Source organism: Felis catus, chromosome A2, assembly GCF_018350175.1.
Source record: "Felis catus isolate Fca126 chromosome A2, F.catus_Fca126_mat1.0, whole genome shotgun sequence".
NCBI classification, from domain to species: domain Eukaryota; kingdom Metazoa; phylum Chordata; class Mammalia; order Carnivora; family Felidae; genus Felis; species Felis catus.
In genome coordinates, this window is record NC_058369.1 from 121,482,362 (window position 1) to 121,505,749 (window position 23,388).

At 41.0% G+C, this 23,388-nt stretch overlaps 1 protein-coding gene across 8 annotated transcripts in view; it reads left to right on the plus strand.

Moving 5' to 3' along the window:
- The first annotated feature begins 1,046 nt into the window (after nt 1–1,046).
- PLEKHA8 (pleckstrin homology domain containing A8) overlaps nt 1,047–23,388 on the plus strand; it is a 93,809-nt gene continuing 71,467 nt past the window's right edge. For all 8 annotated transcript variants that reach the window (XM_045052553.1, XM_003982903.6, XM_019825644.3 and 5 more), the window contains exon 1: nt 1,047–1,172. In XM_045052553.1, coding sequence (XP_044908488.1) covers nt 1,133–1,172 — 40 coding nt within the window. In that variant the 5' untranslated portion in view covers nt 1,047–1,132. The remainder of the gene's footprint in view (nt 1,173–23,388) is intronic.

Below are 23,388 nucleotides of genomic sequence, written 5' to 3' on the forward strand. Positions count from 1 at the left end.
CGCCTATAGCGCCACCATCTACAAATAATCATCTTAACATTTTGGTTCATGCTTCTGTGACATAGGCTTAAAAGAAATTAGATCAGATTGTACACTTTCTTTCATAACATGCTCTTTCCACTTAATCTATCCTTAACATTTTCCCTGGTCAAACATCCTTGGCACAGTACTTTCTCACATTTTAATATGCTTAGGAATCCTCTAGAGTATCTGTTAAAATGCAGATTTCAACTCAGGAGGCCTGGGCTCGCCGTGAGTTCCTGCAATTTTGACTAGCTCCTAGGTGATGCTAATTCTGCTGTCCATGGACCGCACTTCCAATAGCTAGGCCTTAGAGTTTAAACATGTTTACTAGCCACACTGTATTCTATCGTGAAATTCCCGTCGACTCCGTACGCTCTATTGCTAGCTGCCTCGATTTTCTGGCATCAAACTAGCCTTGAAACAAGATTTGGACCCTGGGGGCTATAACACAGGAGGCACCCTAAGGGGCCACACTGACCCTCAAACATCCAGAGGTGGGTACGGCCCCACCTACGGTACCATTAAGTCTGGACTGTGTCCCGCATCGTCTCATAGGTCGCCTACTCTCAAGCCCACTTCCCAGGACTCAATTTCCCTGCCTGCAATTCCCGCTACGTCACCCCGCCGCCGCCGCAGTCGCAGCCAAACCCCGGAGTGGACCTTGGGAACGTGCGCGCGAGCGGCGCACTAGGCATGCGCGAGCGGGCCCCGGGCCCGGCGCGTCGAGGATTCAGGGAGTGCGCTGTGGCACCGGCAGCCACCGGTTCCCTCGCTACAGTGGCCCCTTGGAGGCTGCAGCCACCACTCGGGCCCACCCAGTGCCTTCGCCTCCCTGTGAACAGCGCGCCGCTCCACCGCACGGGGGCCCTGGCCGGCCGCGTCCTCACGTGCCGAGGCCGCCGCAGTGACCCCGCCCCCGGGCCGAGGATGTGAGGCTGGCCGGGTGTCCCCGCACCGGGCCCGGGCGCCGGGAGTCGGCGGCTCGGCAGCTCTGGGCGATGGCCCTGCTGCCGGTGCTCCTCGCCTCCTGGGGCCTGGGGCAGTGAGGGGGCCGGCGGGCGAAGGGAAACGGCCCCGGCGCGGCGGAGGCCAAGGGGCCGCGGGCGACATGGAGGGGGTGCTGTACAAGTGGACCAACTATCTGAGCGGTGAGTGGGGGGCGCGCCAGGCGCCGGGTCCTTTGTTTGAGCAGCGGGAGGGCGGCGTCGGACGCGCGTCCCCGGGGGTCGGGGTCACGGCCCCTAGTGAAACCGGAGAGGCCTGCACGGGTCGGGGATACTTGCCCAAAGCCGTTCTCACGGGGCCGTGTCACCCATGCTGTAAGGACACAGTCCTCTGCTGGGGCTGGGTGAGGCCCATAACTGCCCTTTCGCTTCAAGGAAAGCTACAAAATACAGAGGTTTGGAGTGACTGGAAAGGCTCGATACCCTCGGCGTCAGCGGGAAAGAGGCGCTGACTCCCGCAGTGGGGGTCTTCTAGGAGCCTATCGAATTCTGGCGAAGGAGCTGGTCTCGCCCGCCCAGCAGAGAGGTTGGAAGGTTTCCTGTGAATGCTAGAGGTGACTTGGAATTCCAGAGGTGAAAGGTCCTTTTTCAAACAAAGTCCCCAGTGCAAACACTTTCCCTTTGTCACTTTCGGAGACATCTGCGTGCGGACCAAGGTATCAGAATTCCATCTCAATAGTTCAAAGCTCCAAAGTATGTACACGGTTTTTGCTTGTCTCACTTGAGCATTCTTTTTGTTTTACAGACCCAGAAATTCCCACAAAATGAAACGGTAGCGTCTGTTTTGTTGCACTGCTGAGCAGAATGGCTTAAAAATACACTCTGCCCCCTTTCCAATGTGTGGAAGTACCTTCCTTCATATCTTGTAAGGTCGTAACTATTCTCCAACCGTGAATATAATTCAGAACAAGCATATTTTCGTTTTTGCAACCAGTATTTAGTAAAAGCCTTCTGCCATGCTAGCAACTGTATTAGGCACCATTTTGGAATTAAACTTTATTATGGAAAAAGAGCTGGGCACTTTTAATTTTAATAGCAGTGTATTTGAGACCAGAGGTATTCCCAGTGTCTCTTATAGTGGGAGAGATATATTTTCCCAGCCTTTGATAGAACAGGACAGTTAAAAAAAAATTTCATTAATGTTTATTTATTTTTGAGAGAGAGAGAGAGAGCTCAAGCAGGGGAGGGGCAGAGAGAGAGAGAGGGAGACACAGAATCCGAAACAGGCTCTAGGCTAAGAGCTGTCAGCACACAGCCGGATGCAGTCTCCAGCTAATGAACTGTGAGATCATGACCTGAACCGAAGTTGGCCGCTCAACCGACTGAGCCACCCAGGCGCCCCGGGACTGGACAGTTTTTTAAATGTTTTAGTGTGGTGATGCTCTAGGGTAGTTTAAGGACTCATGTGTCTGTGAGGATCAGTTGGCATATTGACTCTGATGAGGTTACACAGCACAGCCAAAAGTGCACCTGTTGGCTGTACCCAGAATCTCTTCCTTTTGCAGACTGTGGTTAGAGGTGAGTTGTTTATTTTCCTGATATTCATTAGTAAAGACTGAGTGAAGAAAGGTGTTTTAGAAGACCTGGCCTTGGCTTTTGAGGACTTTCTTTGATGTCAAATGGTTCAATTAGATGTGGGTAACTCGTGGCTGGGCTTTGGTGAATGTCCAAGGCTCATTAACACTCTGCTAATCTAAAGGGAGCATGCTTGATCAGGTAATTTGTCTTTCAGGTATCTCCAAGTTCTGAGATATATGGATCTTAACCCCTTGAGTAAAATTTAGTGCCTGGTCTTTCACCCCTTTCTATTACACATGCTTTTTAACTTTTTTCTTTCATCCTGAACACTCTTCCTTCTTTTCTTCCATCCCCCTCCCCTGCCTTTTTTTTTTTTTTTCCCTCACTTTTCTTACTCTCATCCTCCTTTATATAGAAAGTTTAGTCTGTGTGTATAGTACCTGCTTCCTGGTTGGTTTTTTTTCCCCCTGACTGTTGTTATGTATTCTTCAATACAGCAAAATTTCTCTAGAAGGATCTTTTGGAATCTTTATCATGTGATGCCTGTACCATCTGTCTAGTTGGAAAAGAGTCTCTTTTTTTCTGCCCCAAGTAAGAGAAGTTAATTCTGCGATTGGTGCCAGGGTGGAAGCCCTAAAAAGGGAGCCTGGAGCCATTGCCAGAGGCAGCTGTCCTTATATCATGCTGCATGTTCCCTTGACCCACATGCCACCTCACTGTGGGCATAGTGTTCATAGAAGCCCATCACACCACCGGGTACTTTTACTGAATATACTTAGAATTATTTTTTAGCACACTGTCTTTCATCAGGAGATAAATTTACTTTGGAACGAAATGGTATAGCCTAGGAGGAACAAATGCATTCTCGTTTCTTCCACCCTCCTATGTGAGATAGTCTCCCAAAAGAACATAGTGTGACTGTTAATGACAAGCTTTGATGAAGACATTACTACTTTTTCTTCTTCTGATGCTTGTTTTTAAAAGTTACATTAAAAAAATTTTTTTTTTATGTTTATTTTTGAGAGACAGAAACAGAGCATAAGCAAGGGAGGGGCAGAGAGAGAGAGAGAGAGATACAGAATCTGAAGCAGGCTCCAGGCTGTGAGCTGTCAGCACAAAGCCCGACATGGGGCTTGAACTCACGTACCGTGAGATTGTGACCTGAACTGAAATCAGACGCTTAACCGACTGAGCCACCAAGCGCCCCTAAAAGTAACATGTTTTCAGGTTGCCTGGGTGGCTCAGTCGGTTAAGCGTCCAACTCTTTTATTTATTTTTTTTAACATTTTATTTTGTTTTTTGAGAGACAGAGGACAGGCAGGAGAGGGGCAGAGAGAGAGGAAGACACAGAATCCAAAGCAGGCTCCAGGCTCTAAGCGGTCAGCAGAGGGCCCGATGTGGGGCTTGAACCCACGAACGTGAGATCATGACCTGAGCTGAAGTTGGGTGCTCAACCAGCTGAGCCACCCAGGTACACCAACGTCCGACTCTTGCTTTCAGCTCAGGTCATGATCTCACGTTTGTGGGTTCAAGCCCCACATCAGGCTCTCACTAACAACATGGAGCCTGCTTGGGATTCTTTCCTCCCTCTCTGCCCCTCCCCCGTGCTCTTTCTCTCTTTCTCTCTCAAAATAAACTTTTTAAAAAAAGTAATGTTTTTCCTTAGGGTTTTGCACACAGTAATTTTAACATAGATATCCCAGGGGCACCTGGATGGTCAGTCGGTTGAGCCTCCGACTTTGGCTCAGGTCATGATCTCACGGTCGTGAGTTTGAGCCCCCGTCAGGCTCTGTGCTGACAGCCCAGAGCCTGGAGCCTGCTTCAGATTCTGTGTCCCCCTCTCTCTTTGCCCCTCCCTCGCTCACACTCTGTCTCTCTCTATCTCTCTCAAAAATAGATAAACATTAAAACAGATATCCCAGCCACAGTTTTTGTTCGTTGTGAATTTTTCTCTAAATGGTCATATCTGTTTGTGTAATTTTGTCATGCCCACAGCTTGATATGGGAAGCCTTTTGTCAAATCTGAGTAGAGAAGTTAGGAAATCAGTTTGTTAGCTGATCCTTTTAATGCTTGGAGGATATTGTTAATTTCATTTGCCATCTGCTGTGTTGTTACCTACTATTATGTTAGGCACAGGGCAAGCAACACTGAACAAGACAGACACAGTCCCTGCCTTTCTTGAGCTTACAGTCTGATGGGGGAGAAAGACGTTTATTGGAAGTACTTAGAAGCATGTTCCAAGTGTGTGTGAGTTGGGGAGAAGGGAAGAAGAGAAGCTAGTTTGGGTCACTGGGGGAGGCTTCTCTGAAGAAAAGATTTAAGCAGAACCTGAAGGATAAACAGAAGCTAGCTAGTTGGCGAGGCCAAGGCAGAGGTGCATTTGGAGGCTGTGAGGAAGAACTTTTTAGCTACGGGGAATGTCGGTGTGAGGTATGAAGGCCGTAAAGCAGGACAGAGGCGAGTGAGTGAGGAAAGGAAAGAAGACCTGAAAGGCTGCAGAGCTTAGTGTGAGGCTCCAACAAGGCTGCAGGGGTGGATAAGAAGCTTGAAAGGCCCCTGCCTATCTCTTATGCTGGTGTAAACACCATGGGGCGGTAGGAGTATATGAAAGAGAGAGAAATGATGAGAGTGTTGAAACACTTACTTTGTTTGCATTTATTGTACTTTGCCAAATACTGTAGTTATTTTGTGAGTTTCTCTTGCCTCTTTAATCAACCGGTAGGTATCATTTACTGAAAGTTGGAAACATCATCAAACCCAGAGAATAGCATTTAAATTGCTTGCATGAGTATAGTACTAAAATAGAGAAATACAAACAGTCTCTTTTCCTAATACACTAGGCATATGCAGGTACCCTGTGCTCCTTAAAAGGAAAATGAAAAAAGAGAGAGAGAAAACTTACGTGTATTTTCTTTAACAGCCCTGAGCCATCCCACTTTTTAAACATCAGAACACTAGACATTCTGGAATTTAGCGTCACACCTTCTCTTTAGACATTAGAGGATTAAACCTGGAATGAAAAGGAAATATGGATCAAACATTTCACAAATCCCTATATTGTGTGAAATGTAGAGCTAGGCATTGTATGTTTGTTATTCATATCTTTCAAGCCCTAAAAGTTGGTCAAGGAATATTATACCTGCTCGGTTGTAAATTAATAGTAGAACCATAGTTGAGGCATTAAAGAGACCTAAAATCCGCTGCAAGCTTCAGACTCACTTTACCATTCTGAGCTTAACGTCTTCCTCCATAAAAATGATGAGATTTACCAGTCAATAATTATAAAAATAGTAAAAGATTTTGCGACGTTCTGGGCACTATTCTAAACATTTTATGAGTATTAACTCATTTAATCTTCACATCCATTTTCCAGATGAAGATACTGAGACACAGAAAGGTCAAGGAACTGGCCCAAGGTCACACAGTTAGTAAGTGGCTCCGGAGTCATTGCTCCATTACATAATACCTTGAAAGGTCCTTCCTGCTTGATCATTATATAATTCTAGCTGATTCATAATGCACCTATATTTAAAATATGTTGACCTAGAATAGCAGACTCCATTTGGGGGTAGGAGGAAGGGAGGAGTTCAGGAGTGAGGAAGACTTTGCTCAGTGTTGTGCCTATGTTTTGTCACAAGGAAATTTTCTGAACTGTGCTGTGAGCTTTCTACTTTGCCATTTTAGGTCCCTTTCCTGCCCGTGCAGCAAGCGGGAGGGCTGCTGCCCTGAGCTCTATCCAGCTGCAGGCTTCGTGGGCCTGGCCAGCAGGTTAGGGCACAACACATTGCAGTACTGCATTCCAGAAATAACAAAAGCTTGCATCATGCTGACCAGATGGTTGTCTGGGGAGGTGCGATAATTTTGCTTACTGCCCCCCAGCGCAGGTTTAGGAAGGTGACTCTTGCCCGTATACGTTTGTGCTGTGTAAAAAGGACATCTGGAATGTGAGTGATCCAGAGCAAGATTCTCATGGTCTCGTAACCACTGATCAGCATTTTTTGTTGTTGTTTTAACATCTTTATTGAGATAATAATTCACCCATCATAAATTTCACCATTTAAAGTATACTGGTTAGTAGTTTTTAGTGTGCAGTCATCGCCACAGTTTAAAAATATTTGCATTATCCCCAAACGAAACCCAGTTAGCATTGACTCCCACCCCACCCCACTCTTACCCTTGACGACCACTAATCTTCTGTCTGTGTAAACTTGCCTATTCTAGACATTTCATATAAAGGGAGTCATACATTTTATGTGTTCTTTTGTGACTGGCTTCTTTTACCTAGCATAATGTTTTTTGGGGTTCATGAATGTATAGCATCTATCAGTACTTCATTTCTTTTTATTGCAAATAATACTCCATTGTATGGATATACCATATTTTGTATATCCATTCATCAATTGGAAATTTGAGTTGCTCCATTTTTTTGGTGATTATTGAGTAATGGTGCTGTGAATATTTGTGTCGGGTTTTTGTGTGGACATGTTTTCATTTCTCTTGAATATAAACCTAGGAGGGGAATTACTGGGCTGTATGGTAACTCTTTTTGTTTAACAGTTTAGGGGGAATTGGGGCACCTGGGTGGCTTGGTCAATTAAGCATCCGACTCTTGATCTCAGCTCAGATCTTGATCTCAGGGTTGTGAGTTCAAGCCCCATGTTGGGTGTAGAGATTACTTAAATAAACTTAAACAACGACAACAACAACAAAAACACCACACAACCAAACTTCTCCAAACTGGCTGCACCATGTTACAATCTTATCAGTAATGAAAGAATTTCTTCACATTCTCACCAACACTCATTATTATCTGTCTTTTTTCTTATAGCCATTCCAGTGAGTGTGAAGTGTTATCTCCTTGTGGTTTTGATTTATATTTCTCTAATGACTGATGATATTGGTCATCTTTTCATGTGCTTATGAACCATTCATGTATCTTTGGAGAAATGTCTATTTACAGCCTTTGCCCACTTGTTGTTTGAGCTCTTTTTTCATTATGGAATTATAATTCTTTATTCTGGATACAGGTTCCTCATCTAATATATGATTTGCAAATATTGTTCCTGTTCTGTAGATTACCTTTTACTTTTTTGATGGTCTCATTTGTAGCACAGAAGTTTTTAATTTTGGTGTCCAGTTTATTGATTTTTTTTTTTTTCTTTTATCGCTTGTGCTTTTAGTTTCATTCTTAGGAAACTATTGTCTAACTTAACACAAAGTTATGAAGATTTACTCCTGTTTTCTTCCTGAGTTTTTAGTTTGAGCTCCTACATTTAGGTCGGTGGTCCATTTTAAACTAATTTTTGTGGGGCGCCTGGGTGGCTCAGTCGGTTAAACGTCTGACTTCAGCTCAGGTCATGATCTCACTGCTCGTGAGTTCGATCCCTGCATCGGGCTCTGTGCTGACAACTCGGAGCCTGGAGCCTGCTTCAGATTCTGTGTCTCCCTCTCTGTGCCCCTCCCCTGCTCATGCTCTTTCTCTCTCTCTCTCTGTCTCTCAAATATAAAATAAAACATAATAATAAATAAATAAACTAATTTTTGTGTATGATGTGAGTTAAGGGTCACCTTCATTGTTTACATTCTTTGCCATATCCAATGTTCAACTCTTTATTCATGATTTCAGTGACAGGGCCATGGGCCAGTATATTCAAATGCTTTAAATGAAAATGGTTGAAGTCTGTAAGCCCTGAGTTGAAAGTTCTGCTCTGCTACTTACTAATGCTGACACCTTGAGCAAGTTACTTAATCTCCCTGAGCCTCAGTTTTAAGATGACAGCAAGAATAATAGCCATACTAGGTTTTTTACAAAGATGAAATGGATAACATATATGAACCTGTCTAGTACATAGTTCACTTACTGTTAGATTAATTGGACAACTGTTTTGATTAATGATGCCAGAAAAATTCAGTTGTTGGTTTTGTCTGTATGCAAATTGAGTCTCCTCATTGGTTCTGAAAGTGTATGCTGAATTCTTTTTTTTTATGTTTATTTATTTTGAGAGTGAGAATAAGCATGAGCGGGGGAGGGGCAGAGAGAGAAGGGGAGAGAGAATCCCAAGCAGGCTCTGTGCTGATAGGCCTGTGCTTGAACCCACAAACCGTGAGTGAGATCATGACCTGAGTGGCTATCAAGATTCAGACGCTTAACCAACTGAGCCACCTAGGTGCCCCTAACCTGGATTTTTTAAATCCTCCTTTTGGAAGTTGGAGTGATATAATCTATAAAGGAAAATACTCCAATGAGCCATCAGAATCTTGGAATTCACTCTGTAGTCCTATGACAGTCATTGTTTTGAATGAATGCTGATTACAGATCACATAATTCTGTGTACCACTGTAATGTTGCCTCTAGCAAAAATTAATAATTTGTTAAGGAACATAAGAGATATTAGACCGTTGCCTTATTGGCACTCCCTCAAAAGCAGCACCAGTCTTTCCATTAATTCTGATGTGTGATGTGGTTGGAGATGTTAGGAGTGACCATGGTCTCAGGTCATTGATGTGGTCTGTGGACAGGAGGCCTGAGGACCATTGTTCTCAGACTGTACTCTCAGTGTTCAATCTTTTTTTTTTTTAATTTTTTTTTTTAATGTTCATTTATTTTTGAGACAGAGAGAGAGCATGAACAGGGGAGGGGCAGAGAGAGAGGGAGACACAGAATCTGAAACAGGCTCCAGGCTCTGCGCTGTCAGCACAGAGCCCGATGCGGGGCTCGAACTCACGGACCGCGAGATCGTGACCTGAGCCGAAGTCAGCCGCTTAACCGACTGAGCCACCCAGGCGCCCCTCTCAGTGTTCAATCTTTACCATTTCCTGTTACTATTACTTTCATATTGTTTAGAATTGAGCAAAAGCCCAGTTAAACTCCATTAGGAATAGATTTGGAACAGGTAAGAAAGTAGGCATCGGAGCTTTGCTGGACAGAAAACAAATGAATAGACAACAGGGAGGTCCAAAAAATACTGTGATGCTTGGGCATTTCTCTCCCTGGATCCATTTTCAAGTTGGCTGGTGGAGGGTGTGACAGTAGCAGAAGAGATGGAAAAGTGGGTAACTTAGAGTTAGCCAGAGAGAGGGCTGACCTTTCTCAGTATTCGTGTTACATCAAAGAAAGCAAAATATCATTTGCTTGAGAATCTACTCCTTTAGGTAGAATTGTTCCTGTATAGTCCAAGACAAGGATGGCTCTGTCTTGATTTTTAAATACCAGAGGAAAGGTTTCAACAGTCTACTTTTAACACAGTCTAATAGCTCCCCGTCAGTCATTCATTCACTGAGAATGGATGGAACACTAGCATCAACTCTTACTATACCCTGTGTGGATATTAGGGATACTGTTTTGAGTAAGACATGATCCCTGTTCTCAAGGAGATAATAGGCTTGTGGCTGTCCTTCTTAACTATGAAAAGTGCCTTTCTAAATTCGGCTAAATTCATGATTTTGTCCCTTAAGCCTTTACATGGTTGCTTCAAGGCTATGGCTTGACAAAGCTCAGAAGAGCTACACTGCATGTAGCTCGTCCCTAGGTGTAGGGGGTTAGCTCTTACCTATCATCCTCTGGAGTCTTGGAATTTTAAAGGCAAATTTGGGGCATCCCTGACAGGCTGGAATGTTAAAGTCTTTGGTCATCCAGGTTGACATCACAAATATCTTTTTGCTTTTTTTAATGTTTATTTGTTTTTTTGAGAGAGAGAGAGCGAGAAACACAGTGTGAGCAGGGGAGGGGCAGAGAGAGGGAGACACAGAATATGAAGCAGGCTCCAGGCTCTGAGCCGTCAGCACCAAGCCTGATGTGGGGCTCAAACTCACAAACTGTGAGATCATGACCTGAGCCAAAGTTGAATGCTTAACTGAGTGAGCCACCCAGATGCCCTATGGGATAGGATTAGATTACCAAGCCAAGCCAAGCCTGAGAGTTTTGAATTGGTGAGGAGTCACTTGGGATTTCTGAATAGGAAGAAAGAACAGGTAAACACAGTACATAAGGAAGATTCAGCTGGCTAAAACATGATAAGGGAGGAGAAAACACTGAAATAACAGGAACACAATGATGATGGAAGGGGAGGAGGGAGGCAGTATCCTCCATTTCACAGATGAATAAACCAAGGCTCGTAAGGTAAATAATTGACTTCGAATCACACAACAAATAAACCTTGAGCCAGGTCTGCCTGGCTTTTGTCCTTCCCATGATTTTACACCATACGCCTCAACATGGGCATGGTGTAACAGTGAAGGCAAGAGTGGAGAAGAGTGTGATTGGGCAAGACTTAGTGACTGACCTGGAGGGATGGGGCAGAAAGTGACCCTCAGGTTTGGAGCTGGGGTAGTGAGAGGTTGCTGGGTTTGTTAAGAGTGACATTATAATCAGAAGGAAGATGATGTGTTAAACCTTAGATACTCAGTTTCATCCGTCTGTCTGTTTGTAAATTGGAAAGTAATGCCCAGAGGAATTAAGTGACATGCTCAAGATGACACATCTAGATGTTATGAGTCTGAACTTGGACAAACAACATTTCCTATTTTCTTGAGTAAGGTGATGGTGGAACATATGAGAAGCATTGCCCAGAACAAATAAATATAAGAAACGTCCAGTTTGATAGCCCAAAGCACAGACAGAGGTAACTTACAGCAGGCTCCAACAGAAGGTTCTAAAGAGAATTTGATTTAATATATTGTAATTATAGTCTCCTCACCATCTGCATGCCTTACTCCCCAGTAGGCTGTCACTCTTTGAAGCCTGGGATCATCTTTTCTCGTAATCTCCAAGCCTGGCAAATTGTAACTGCTCAAAAAATGCTTTGTGAATTAATTAATGGTAAATTAAGAAGCCTGTAATTTAGCTAGTGCTTGGTTATTATCTGTTACTATTAGGGATGTCTCTTCCTTCCTCCTTCCCAGCTGCAGCAAAAGTCTTATGACTGACCTGGCAGAAGAACCCACAGCCTTGTTATCCACTGTCCTGTCTGGAGCTCCTCTGGGGAGGCTGAGCTATGGGCAAGGGTTTTGATGAGGTAGAATATGGCTGAGCACCCATAGCTGGACATGGAAAACACCAAGACTGTGGCGGTCAGGACTGAGTAACTGCTTTGCTTCAATTTAGAAATGGTAGATTTTCACACCATTAATGTATCTGTAAAATATCTATAACATGATATATTATGACCATCATGTAATATATATGAGTTATGAACACAGCAACCATTAATTTATGGTGAACAAATTAAGTCTTGACTCACCACTTCAGAAAGGTTGTTAATTCTGTGAAGAAATTTAATCTTTCTTGACACTAGTTAATTTCTCTTGAAATAGATGCTGCGAAAGAATTAAATTTCCTGTTACTTTGAATAATTTTTTTTTTCAACATTTATTTATTTTTGGGACAGAGAGAGACAGAGCGTGAACAGGGGAGGGGCAGAGAGAGAGGGAGACACAGAATCGGAAACAGGCTCCAGGCTCCGAGCCATCAGCCCAGAGCCCGACGCGGGGCTCGAACTCACGGACCGCGAGATCGTGACCTGGCTGAAGTCGGACGCTTAACCGACTGCGCCACCCAGGCGCCCCTAAATTTCCTGTTACTTTGAATCAAGATAGAGGTTTACAGGTTTTGAAAACTGAAAGAGACTATTAAACTCATGCTATAATTCTGTAGAAAAGGAAATGAAAGTCAAAAGAAGTTAGAGACAAATTCAGCCCTTTTGCTTCTTCTCTCTGTTCCCACTTGATTATGGTCACTAGTTTTTCCTCTTATGTTTGATGAAGAAGCACCTTTTCTTCATTTTTTTTCTTTACTTTTGGCTTAATTTTCTATAAGAGATTTAAATAGCCCCTTCTTGTGTTTTTCTGCATTTCTAAACAGCAGTATTTCATTATGGGTTTTTAAAAATTTACAGTGTGTTAATGTGGGTTTTTTTTAATCTTGTTTTTATTTTCTGTTAAACAATAAGATTGTAAACTTCTGGTTTCCCATAATATTTAATTGGCAAAAGTTCTGAAGAAAGTACGATCGGTTTATAGGCAGAGTGATATACCCTAGCATGAGGTTAACATTTCATTTAGTGGGTGTCTTACTAGTTCTATTTAAGAGTATTGTTTTTGGGCCAAGATGGAGTAAGTTCACTGTAGCCTCTCTCCCACTGAGACTAAAAACTGAACAAACTACTCAAGTGCCTGGGAACTCTGAAAAGTAAATTATAGCAAGCCGACTGGGGAGAGAAGACAAAACGTTAACAACCACCATGGTAAAGATGAACACTCTTGAAACAAATGGAAAGATATAGATTCTTAGCAGAGAAATAGAAACTACTAAAAAGGACTAAATGGAGATTTTAGAACTAAAAAAGTATGATATCAATATTAAAAAAAAATCACTCAGTAGATGGGCTCAGTAAAATATAGATGACACAGGAAAGAATCAGTGAACTTGAACATAAGTCAATAGAAATTATCCAGTCTAAAGAACAAAGGAAAAAAATGAAGGGAAATAAATGAATAAAACCTTAGGGATACAAACTTCTACTTACAAATAAGTCCTGGGGATATAACATACAGCACAGTGACTATGGTTAATAATACTATGTTGTATATTTGAAAGTTGCTAAGAGAGTAAATCTTAAAAGTTCTCATTAGAAGAGAAAAAATTTGTAACTCAATGTGGTAACAGATGTTAACTAAACTTATTGTGGTGATCATTTTGCAATATATACATAAATCCTGTTGTTGATGTTAAATGTCAATTGTACCTCAAAAAAATAAAAAAGCACATAGAGTCAGGGACCTCGGAGACAAGAACAAAAGGTCTAACATTTAGACTTTGGAGAAAGGAGAAGGGTAAGGAGTAAGACATTGGTGAAGAAAACAGTCTTGAAAAAATAATAACTGAAAACTTCTCAAATTGGGCAAAAGCTACTAATTTACAAATTCAAGATACTCACCAAACTCCAAGCCGTGTCAGCTCAAAGATATACCATACATATAATGAAACTGCTGAAAACTAAAACACACAAAAAAACAAAACAAAACAAAAAAAACCTCAAAAGCAGCAAGAATAGAAAGACACAGTACGATAGGGAAACAGTTTCAGTATCTGGGATTTCTTACCAGCAAATGTGGAGGCTAGAAGGCAGAGTTTAAGAGTTAAGGCAAAATAAAAACACCCTTAGATGAAGGAAAATTAAAATGTTAAAAACGGTTCTTGAAGCTGAAGGGAAATGATACCACAGGAAACTTAGAACATCAGGATTAAAAAAAAGCAACAAAAATGATAAATATCCAGATAAATATAATAGACTCTTTCTTCTCTGTAAGTTCTTTAATATGTGTATGACTGTTGGAAGCAAAAATTATAACCTCATGGGGGGATGGTTGTTATATGTAGATGTAATACATATGGTAACTATAATATAAAAGGAGAAGGATAAAGGACTTCTTTGGTTTTAGGTTTGCATATTTTACTTGAAATAGTAAAATATTATTTCTAAGTAGGCTGAAAAGTTAGATGTCTATTTGTTTAGCCCTAGCGCAACTAATGAACAAATACTAAGAGATACAGCAGAAGATGTGGATAAAACGGAGTCATATAATCCAAAGGTCAGGAAAGGGAGGAACAAAGTAACCAAAAACAAAACAGGAAACAGAAAATTAATAAAGCAGTGTCCCTAGTTCCAACTATATTGATAGTCTATTAACTGTAAGTGATCTAAACAGATAAAAGACACAGATTGTCAGATAGAATGAAAAACAAGACCAAACTATATGCTGCTTTTGAGATCTTTAAATATAAAGATACAGATTAAAAATGAAAGGATATAGGGGCGCCTGGGTGGCGCAGTCGGTTAAGCGTCCGACTTCAGCCAGGTCACGATCTCATGGTCCGTGAGTTCGAGCCCCGCGTCGGGCTCTGGGCTGATGGCTCAGAGCCTGGAGCCTGTTTCCGATTCTGTGTCTCCCTCTCTCTCTGCCCCTCCCCGTGAGTTCGAGCCCCGCGTCAGGCTCTGGGCTGATGGCTCAGAGCCTGGAGCCTGTTTCCGATTCTGTGTCTCCCTCTCTCTCTGCCCCTCCCCTGTTCATGCTCTGTCTCTCTCTGTCCCAAAAATAAATAAACGTTGAAAAAAAAAATTTTTTAATAAATAAAAAAAAAATGAAAGGATATACAAACATAGATGCAAAAATCCTCAAAAAAATATCAGCAAATTGAATCCAAAAGTGTATAAAAAGAATTGTATACCATGACCAATTAGAATTTATCCCAAATGTGCAAGGCTGGTTCAACTTTTGAAAATTCATCAATGTAATCCATTCTATCAGTGGACTAAAAAAGAAAAATCGCATGGTCATATCAGTAGACAGAAAAGCCATTAAGCAAATCACCATTCATGATAAAAACTCAGTAAACTAGGAATGGAAGAGAAGTTTTAAAGAGTATTTTTAAAAAATCCACAGCAAAGGGGCACCTGGGTGACTCAGTTGAGTGTCCGACTTGGCTCAGGTCATGATCTTGCGGTTCATGAGTTCGAACCCCACAACAGTCTCACTGCTGTCAGCCTGCCAGTGCAGAGTCTGCTTCTGATTGATCTTCTGTCTCCCTCTCTCTCTAGCCCTCCCCCTCTTGAGCTGTCCCCAAAATAAATAAATACTAAAACAAAAACAAAAACCAACAGCTAACATCATACTTTATTGTGAGAAACTAGAAACTTTCCCACTAGAATCAGGTATAAAGCAAGGATGTCTCCTCTTACTACTCCTTTTTAACATCATACTGGAAGCCCTTGCTTATCCTGTAAGGCAAGAAAAAGAAATTAGAAGCATACAGATTTGGAAGGAAGACATAAAACTGTCTTTGTTCACAGGTAACATCACTTATGTAGACAATCTGAAACAACTAACCAAAAAAGTGGAACTAATAACAAATGTTAGCAAGGTTGCAGGATACAAAGTTCATGCGCAAAAGCCCATTCATTGCCTTCCTATATACCAACAATAAACAAGTGGAACTTGAAATTTCAAACACAGTACCATTTACATTTAAACCCCCCCAAAATGAAATACTTAGGTATAAACCTAACAAAATATGTATAACACCTGTATAAGGAAAACTACAAAACTGGTGAATGAAATCTAAGAAAAACTAAATAAAGGAAGAGATAGTCCATGTTCATGGGTAGGAAGACTCAATATTGTCAAGTTGTGAGTTTTTCCCAACTTGATCTATAAATTCAATGCAATCCCAGTCTAAAGTCCCAAGAAGTTATTTTATGGATGTCAGCAAATTGATTCCAAAAGTCATTTGGAGAAGCAAAAGACCCAGAATAGCCAACACTATCTTGAAGGAGAAGAACAAAGTTGAAGGACTGATGCTACCTGACTTAAAGACTTACTGTAAAGCTATATAATCAACAATGTGTGGTATTGGTAAAAGAAAAGACAGATCATTGGGGGGAAAAAGCCCAGAAGCAGACCCACATAAATACAATCAGCTGATTTTTGACCAAGAAAGAGAGACAATATAATGAAGCAGAGATAATCTCTTCAACAGATTGTGCTGGACCAACTGGACATCCACGTGCAGAAAAAGTTAATCTAGATACAGACCTTACAGCCTTCACCAAAATTAACTCAAAATGGATCATAGACCTAAATGTAGAACACAAAACTGTGAAACTCCTGGAAGATAACATAGGAGAAAACCTCGATGACCTTGGCATTTTTATGCCTTTTTAGATATAATCCCCAAAATACAATCCATGAAAGAAATAATAAGAAAAAATAATTAATAAAAATAATTTAATAAGACTTCATTAAAATTAAAAACTTTTGCTCTGTGAAAGACAGTATCAAGAAAACTAGAAGAAACATCACACGGGGCGCCTGGGTGGCTCAGTCGGTTGGGTGTCTGACTTCAGCCCAGGTCATGATCTCACGGTTCGTGGGTTCGAGCCCCGCGTCAGGCTCTGTGCTGACAGCTCAGAGCCTGGAGCCTGCTTTGAATTCTGTGTCTCCCTCTCTCTCTCTGCCCCTTCCCTACTCACACTGTCTCTCTCTGCCTCTCAAAAATAAATAAACATTGAAAACAAATTTAGAAGAAACATCACAGACTGAGAGAAAATACCTGTGAAAGACATCTGATAAATGGACTATTATCCAAAATATACAAAAACTCTTAAGACTCAGCACTAAGAAAACCAACATAAAAATGAGCCAAAGACCTTACAGACACCCTACCAAAGAAGAGATATGGATGGCAAACGAGCTTGTGAAAAGTAGCTTCATGTCATATGTCATCATGGAAATGGCAAAGCACCAGTGAGGTACCACTACACATCTATTAGAGTGGCCAAAATCTGGAACGCTGACACCACCAAATGCTAGCAAGGACATGAAATAGCAGGAGCTCTCATAAATTGCTTTAGAATACAAAATGGTACAAAAAGAAAAAAAAACAAAAAACAAAAAAATACAAAATGGTACAGCCAGCGACTCTAGAAGACAGTTTGGTGGTTTCTTACAAAACTAAACCTGCTCCTACCATATGATTCAGCCATCGCTAAATTTTACCCAAAGCAGTCAAAACCTCACGTCCGCACAAAAACCTGCACAAGGATCTTTATAGCAGCTTTATTCGCAATAGCAAAATTTGGAAGCAACAGGATGCCCTTCAGTAGGTGAATAGATAAACTGGCACATCCAGACAAGGGAATCTTGTTCAGTGCTTAAAAGAAGTGAGATGTCAAGCCATGAAAAGACATGGAAGAATCTTAAATGCATATTACTAAGTGAAAGAACCCAATTTGAAAAGGCTACATACTGAATGATTACAATTATGTGACATTCTGGAAAAGACAAAACTATGGAGACAATAAAAAGATGAGTGGTGCTGCAGGGGCAGGGGTTGTAGTGGGAGATGAATAATGATGGATACATATCATACGTTTGTCTGAATCCATAAAGTGTACAGCAGGAAGAGTGAACATTGAGGTAAACTGGACTTTGGATGATCATAATGTGTCAATATAAATGATAAAAAAATGAGCCATTCTGGTGAGTGATGTTGATAAGGGGAAAGGTTATGCAAGTATGAGTGAGGGGCATATAGGTAATCTCTCTATCTTCCTCTCAGTTTTGTTTTAAACCTAAAACTGCTCTAAAAAATTAAAATCTTTTAAAACATTAAAAAAAAAAAGATAGGAAAAGGTACCATGCAAACACTAATCAAAAACTGAATTGGCTGTATAAATATTAGACTAGGTAGATTTCAGAACAGAAAATCTCAAGGGAAAAGGAAGACACTGTGTAATTATAAAAGGGTTAATTCATCAAAAAGATATAGGAATCCTAAATGTATATATATCTAGAAACAGAACGTCAAAATCTATGAAGCAAAAACTGATAGAACTGAAAGGAGAAATTCACAATTATCCTTGGAAACTTCAACATTCTTCCTGTCAGTACTCCATCGAACAAGTAGACAGTAAATCATCCAAAGATAACAGAAGATCTGAATACTATCAACTAACTGGACCTAATTGACATTTACAGAGTGATCCCTCGAACACCAGCTGAGTACTGTATGTTTTTCAAATGCACCTGGAACATTCACTAAGATCGACCATATTCTGGGCTATCGTAGAAACCCTGCCCAATTGAAAGAATGCTCCTGTCTTTAACAGAAGTAAACTTGAAATCAATGACAGAAAGATGTGAGAAATCCCCAAATATTAGGAAATCAAACAATATGTTTCTGAGTAATCCGTGGGTCAAAGAGGAAGTCTTCAAAAAAATTGCAAAATATTTTCAACTAAAATGAAAACACAACAGTGGTTGGCCAGGGGTACAGTGTGGGGAGAGGGTTTGACTACAGAGGGGGAGCACAAGGGAATTTTGAGGGGAGGATAATGGAATTTTTCTGTATTTGTTATGGTGATTGTTAGAGGATTATGTGTTTATCAAAACTCAGAACTGGTAACCAAAGAAATTTCACTACATGTAAATTTTAAAATTCTAATTTTAAGAATTTAAGTGCCGAGTCAGCAGAGCATGTGACTCTTGATCTCGGGCTCGTGAGTTCATGCTCCATGTTGGGGGTAGAGATTACTTAAAAATAAGATCTTTGGAAAGAAAAAAAGAATTTATGTCTCTTTTTAATGGAGTGCAGTTATTTTTAGTGATATGTTTGGATGAGTTACATGTCACAAGGCTGCTGAGTATGGGAAGTTACATTGTTTTTTAGACATAGGTGTGACTCACAAGTAGTCACTTTTTGGTTTGGATCTTTAAGGTATAAGAACATGTCTAGAAACTGATTTTAAAGTGGTTGTTGTGAAATTAAAAAGGAAGAAACTATAGTATAAAGTTAACATGAGCTATGCTGTTTTAGATCCAAATATATGTACATTTTTTCAAGAAAACTATGCTTATTGGAAAAAATCCATATTGCTTGACATTAGTTGAGCTGAAAAAAGTGAATTTTGCAAACAGTTGCTGTCAATTAAGTATAGATTAAGTATAGAAAGACATTGCACTATGTGAGAAAAGAACAGGCTGGTAGCAGTTTTGGAATAATGATCTTCCAGTCTTTAATTTCTTTGAGTAATGTTATATTGTTTTTGAGTATAAATTTTATACTTCTTCTATTGAGTGTATTCCTAACTATCATTCTTTTCGATCTTACTGTAAAAGGAACTGTTTCCTTAACTTCACTTTCAGTTCATTGCAAATGTATAGAAATACAATTGATATCTGCATATGGCCTTCTATCCTGCAATGTTACTGAAGTTATTTATTCTAATTTTAATTGAACTCCTTAGGTTTTTGCTTTGATTTGTTTTGAAATATGTAAGAGCATGTCTGCAGATGAAGGTAGATTTGCTTCTTCTTTTCCAATCTGGATACCTTTTATTTCATTTTTTACCCTAATTGCCCTTGCTAGAACCTCCGATAAAATATTGAATAGAAACAGCAAGAGGAAGCATCCTTATGTTGTCTCAGGGGAAAAACCTCCAGTCTTTTGTCATTAAGTATGTTAATTGTGGGTTGTTGTTTTGTTTTTTTGTTTTTTTTTTTTTTTTTTTTTTACATGCTTTATCAGGGTGAAGAAGTTCCCTTCTATTCCGAGTTTGTTGAAAATTTTTATTGTGAAAGGATGTTATTACATTTTGTCAAATGCTTTTGCTTTTTCTACATTTAGTGAAGTTGATCACATGATAGTTTGTAAATCTTTTATTTAGGAATAAATCCAATTGAGGCTTGAAGTTTAAAAAAATGGATATTGGCTCACTTTTTGACTATGAAAAAGTTCTTATCTATGGGTATAATATGGTCTTTTTGCGGTGTTCAAAACTGTCGTCTGGATTTGCTTCCTTTCCCTGCCTCCCTCAAGTCCTCCCACCTCCGTTCGCTTAGTGGGTGAATCACGTTTAGGTCCCGTGTGGTGGCAGAATGACTGCTGACAGCTCCAGGCAAACATCTTCCAGACCAGAGCAAAAAGAGGCAGTCTCCATTTCTTTCCATCTGTCTCCAGACCCAGCAGAAGTCTCAGGTTTATTTATCTCTGGTTGGGTCACTTGCCTGTCGCGGAGTGTATCATTGAGGACAGGGAACGTGAAGCTCCATTTAAGCCTGAATCGCATGCCCCACATAGAGCCAGTCAGCCCCACCCAAACTACATGGATAGAGTGTGGAGGAGGAGAATTTCAGTAACAGAGGTGTTGAGGGTGGATGCCAGGTTGCCAAAAATAAATGTCCACTATACCTTTTATAGTGAAATAATTCAGGATAATGCAAAGTATGTGAAATTGGCATTTAAATACTCTATTTCCCGACCCCATCCCTGGCAGAGGTAACTTATATAAGCTAAAACTTTTCTTTGCTCATTGAAATCTCTTGTCTAATCCCTGCAAGCAGAGAGTTTGGCTGACACCCCATTCCATCTCCAACAGAGAATGGCCAAAAAAAGGGGGGGATGGGAAAGTGGGGTTGGACCGGAAGATTAATCCAATGGTAATCTAAGGGAGCGGGGACTGGTTACACCCACAGTTTTCATCTGCTGTTTTGTTACCTTGAATATTTGATCATTTCCAAGTGTATTAGCAAGGATTCTTTAGAAAAACAGGTCCAATAGTATATACAATTGTATATGTATTATATACATATATGTATGTACTTGTAATATATGAAGGGATTTATTGTAAGAATTGGCTCATGCAGTTATGGAGACCGGTCCCATGATCTGCTGTCAGTAGGCTGGAGAACCAAGAAAGCTGGTGATGCAATTCGATCTGAGTTCAAGGGCCTGAGAGTTAGGGAGATGGATGGTATTAAGTCCTGATCTGAGTCCACAGTCCCCAGGGCACCAGTGTCCCAGGGCAGGAGAAGGTGGATGTCTCATCAAGAAGAGAGAGCAAATTCTCCATTCCTCTGCCTTTTTGTTCTACTCAGGCCCTCAGTGGATTGGATGATACTCACCTGCATTGGTGAGGGGAGTCTTGACTCAGTCTACTGACTCAAATGCTAATCTCTGCCAGAGACACCCTCACAGACAAACTTAGAAATAGTGTTTTACCAGGTATCTGGGCATCCCTTAGACTATCAAGCTGAAACATCAATCAAAGTAACTGCAGATTAATTTAAAACAGGAAGTGGATTAATGGCCTCTTCATTCTTGCCGCTTTTCTCATACAGTATTTCTGAGCTGTAACTGAGCTTTCTGGGAAATGGACCTCGTGAAAGAGCAGTGCATCCCAGTCCTTCTCTGGACTGTCCATCGCTCTGCCGGTAAATTTCATATAATGGGACTGAGACTTCTGTGGTCTCTTAATGTGCCTTCTGAGATTCCAGTAACTTTATGATTTAAAGAAAAGGTTTTTTTGGTCATGGTTTTTATAGTTACAGACTACAGGATAAAATAACGATATATAGAACTTCCCCTAGTACAATTATAACTTCTAGGTAAATATAGAACATGTTACAGGGAAGGTGCTGTTTCAGTTGCTATTACAGTTCACCAGCAACTTTCAAAACCTAACTGCAGCTGTGTGTGTGTGTGTGTGTGTGTGTGTGTGTGTGTGTGTGTGTGTGTGTGTGTTGAGGGAGAGGAGGAGCTCTTTAACTTTTTTCAGATTACTATAAGCTAAACCTAGTTTAGTGCCACAGTTTTTCAATTTGTAGACATTATTCCACATTTCAGTAGCTGAAATCAGGAAGCAGAAGCAGCGCCGTGTCATTGATTAATGGCCAGGTATTTTTTTTTCTTGTGTTGAACAAAATAATGGTAAGTCTTAAAATTAATGGTGTGTGATGATTAATTTTTTTATTTATTATTATTTTTTTGATTTAAATCCAAGTTAGTTAACATATGATGTGATGACTAATTTTATGTGTCAGTGTGCCCGGGCCATGAGGTGCCTGGCCATGTGGCTAAACATCTTTCTGGGTGTGTCTGTGAGCGTGTTTCTAGACGAGATTGACGTTTGAATTGGTGGACTGAGTATATTGCCTTCCCCAATATGAGTGGGTCTCATCTGATCAATCAATGACCTAAATAGAATAAAAAGGCCAAGAAAGAGGAAATTCCTCCTGCCTGAGCTGCAACATCGGTCTTTTCCTGCTTTCTGACCTGGATGGAACCACAGCTCTTCTTGGGTCTCAGGCCTCTTGGTTTGTGTGAATCAGTCATCGGACATCTGTACCTAAGCAGCCCCTAGGGCTCTGCCCAAAGCTTTTCCTGGCCTTCCCTCTGTCTGCCTCAGCCCCAGAAGAGTGTCATGAGAAAAATGTATCCCTAAAGGGCTATAACATTTCAGAGAAAAAAATATGTGTATATCTGACTGAGGAGACTGACAAGGCTTATGCGGAAATAGTCAGAGATGACATTTTAGAAAAAAGATCCAACTCAGGCAAAAGCCCAGAAGCAGGAAGATAGCAAATAATTTTGGTTGCCTAGAATATAAATTTGTAAGAGGACTAGATAAGATGTATATTTCAACCAAATATGGTTTGTCCCCTGAAATTCTCCAAAGTAAAAGTTGTTAAGCCCTTGAATGTTTTAAGATTATTTCATTACAGTGGATCAATGCTAAGTAATAAGTCAAAGTTACCTTCTCCTAGGGCTCATACGCCCCCACACAGGCTTATTTGCACTCTGTAACTCTCTATGACGTTGAAAGGGCTGCAGGACACGGGTATAAGAGCACCTGGCCCTGGGGGCCCCAACAGACCAGGATCTGCCATTCCCTGCTGACAAAATCCAAAGACAGAGAGATGAGTAGTGGTGACACAAGAAAGGAATTTATTTCAGTGAGGCCCACACCGGCAAGACAGTGGACTGGTATCTCAAAGACTGTTTCCATTGTGCTGAAAATACTTGTGGGTTTATTATGTAAGGAAAATGTGGGGGAAGGGTCGGTGGGTACCAGTGCTGGGCAGTAAAGGTCAGGTCAGTCACTATCTTGGGGTCAGTCGTGCATGGTCTTGCTGGAGTCAGGGCAGTAGTTAATTGCTTGAGGGAGTAGTTTCAGTTCCCATCACTGGAGGCTTTGCCTGTGGGGTCTTTTGCCTGAGTTAAGAGAGATAAGCTGGAAAGAACTTAATCAGAAGGTACAGACTGAGCTCAAAATGGAGGTGGTTGAAGTCGTCTTTCAGAGCAATGTAATCTTTTGCCTTATTTCTAAGTTCAGGATAATTGTTCTTAACCAAAGGAGAGAAGAGCAAGTATATGAAAACGATAACGTTCATGGGGCACCTGGGTGTTCAGTGGGTTAGGCATCCGACTTCGGCTCAGGTCATGATCTCGTGGTCCATGGATTCAAGCCCCCGCATTGGGCTGTGTGCTAACAGCTCAGAGCCTGA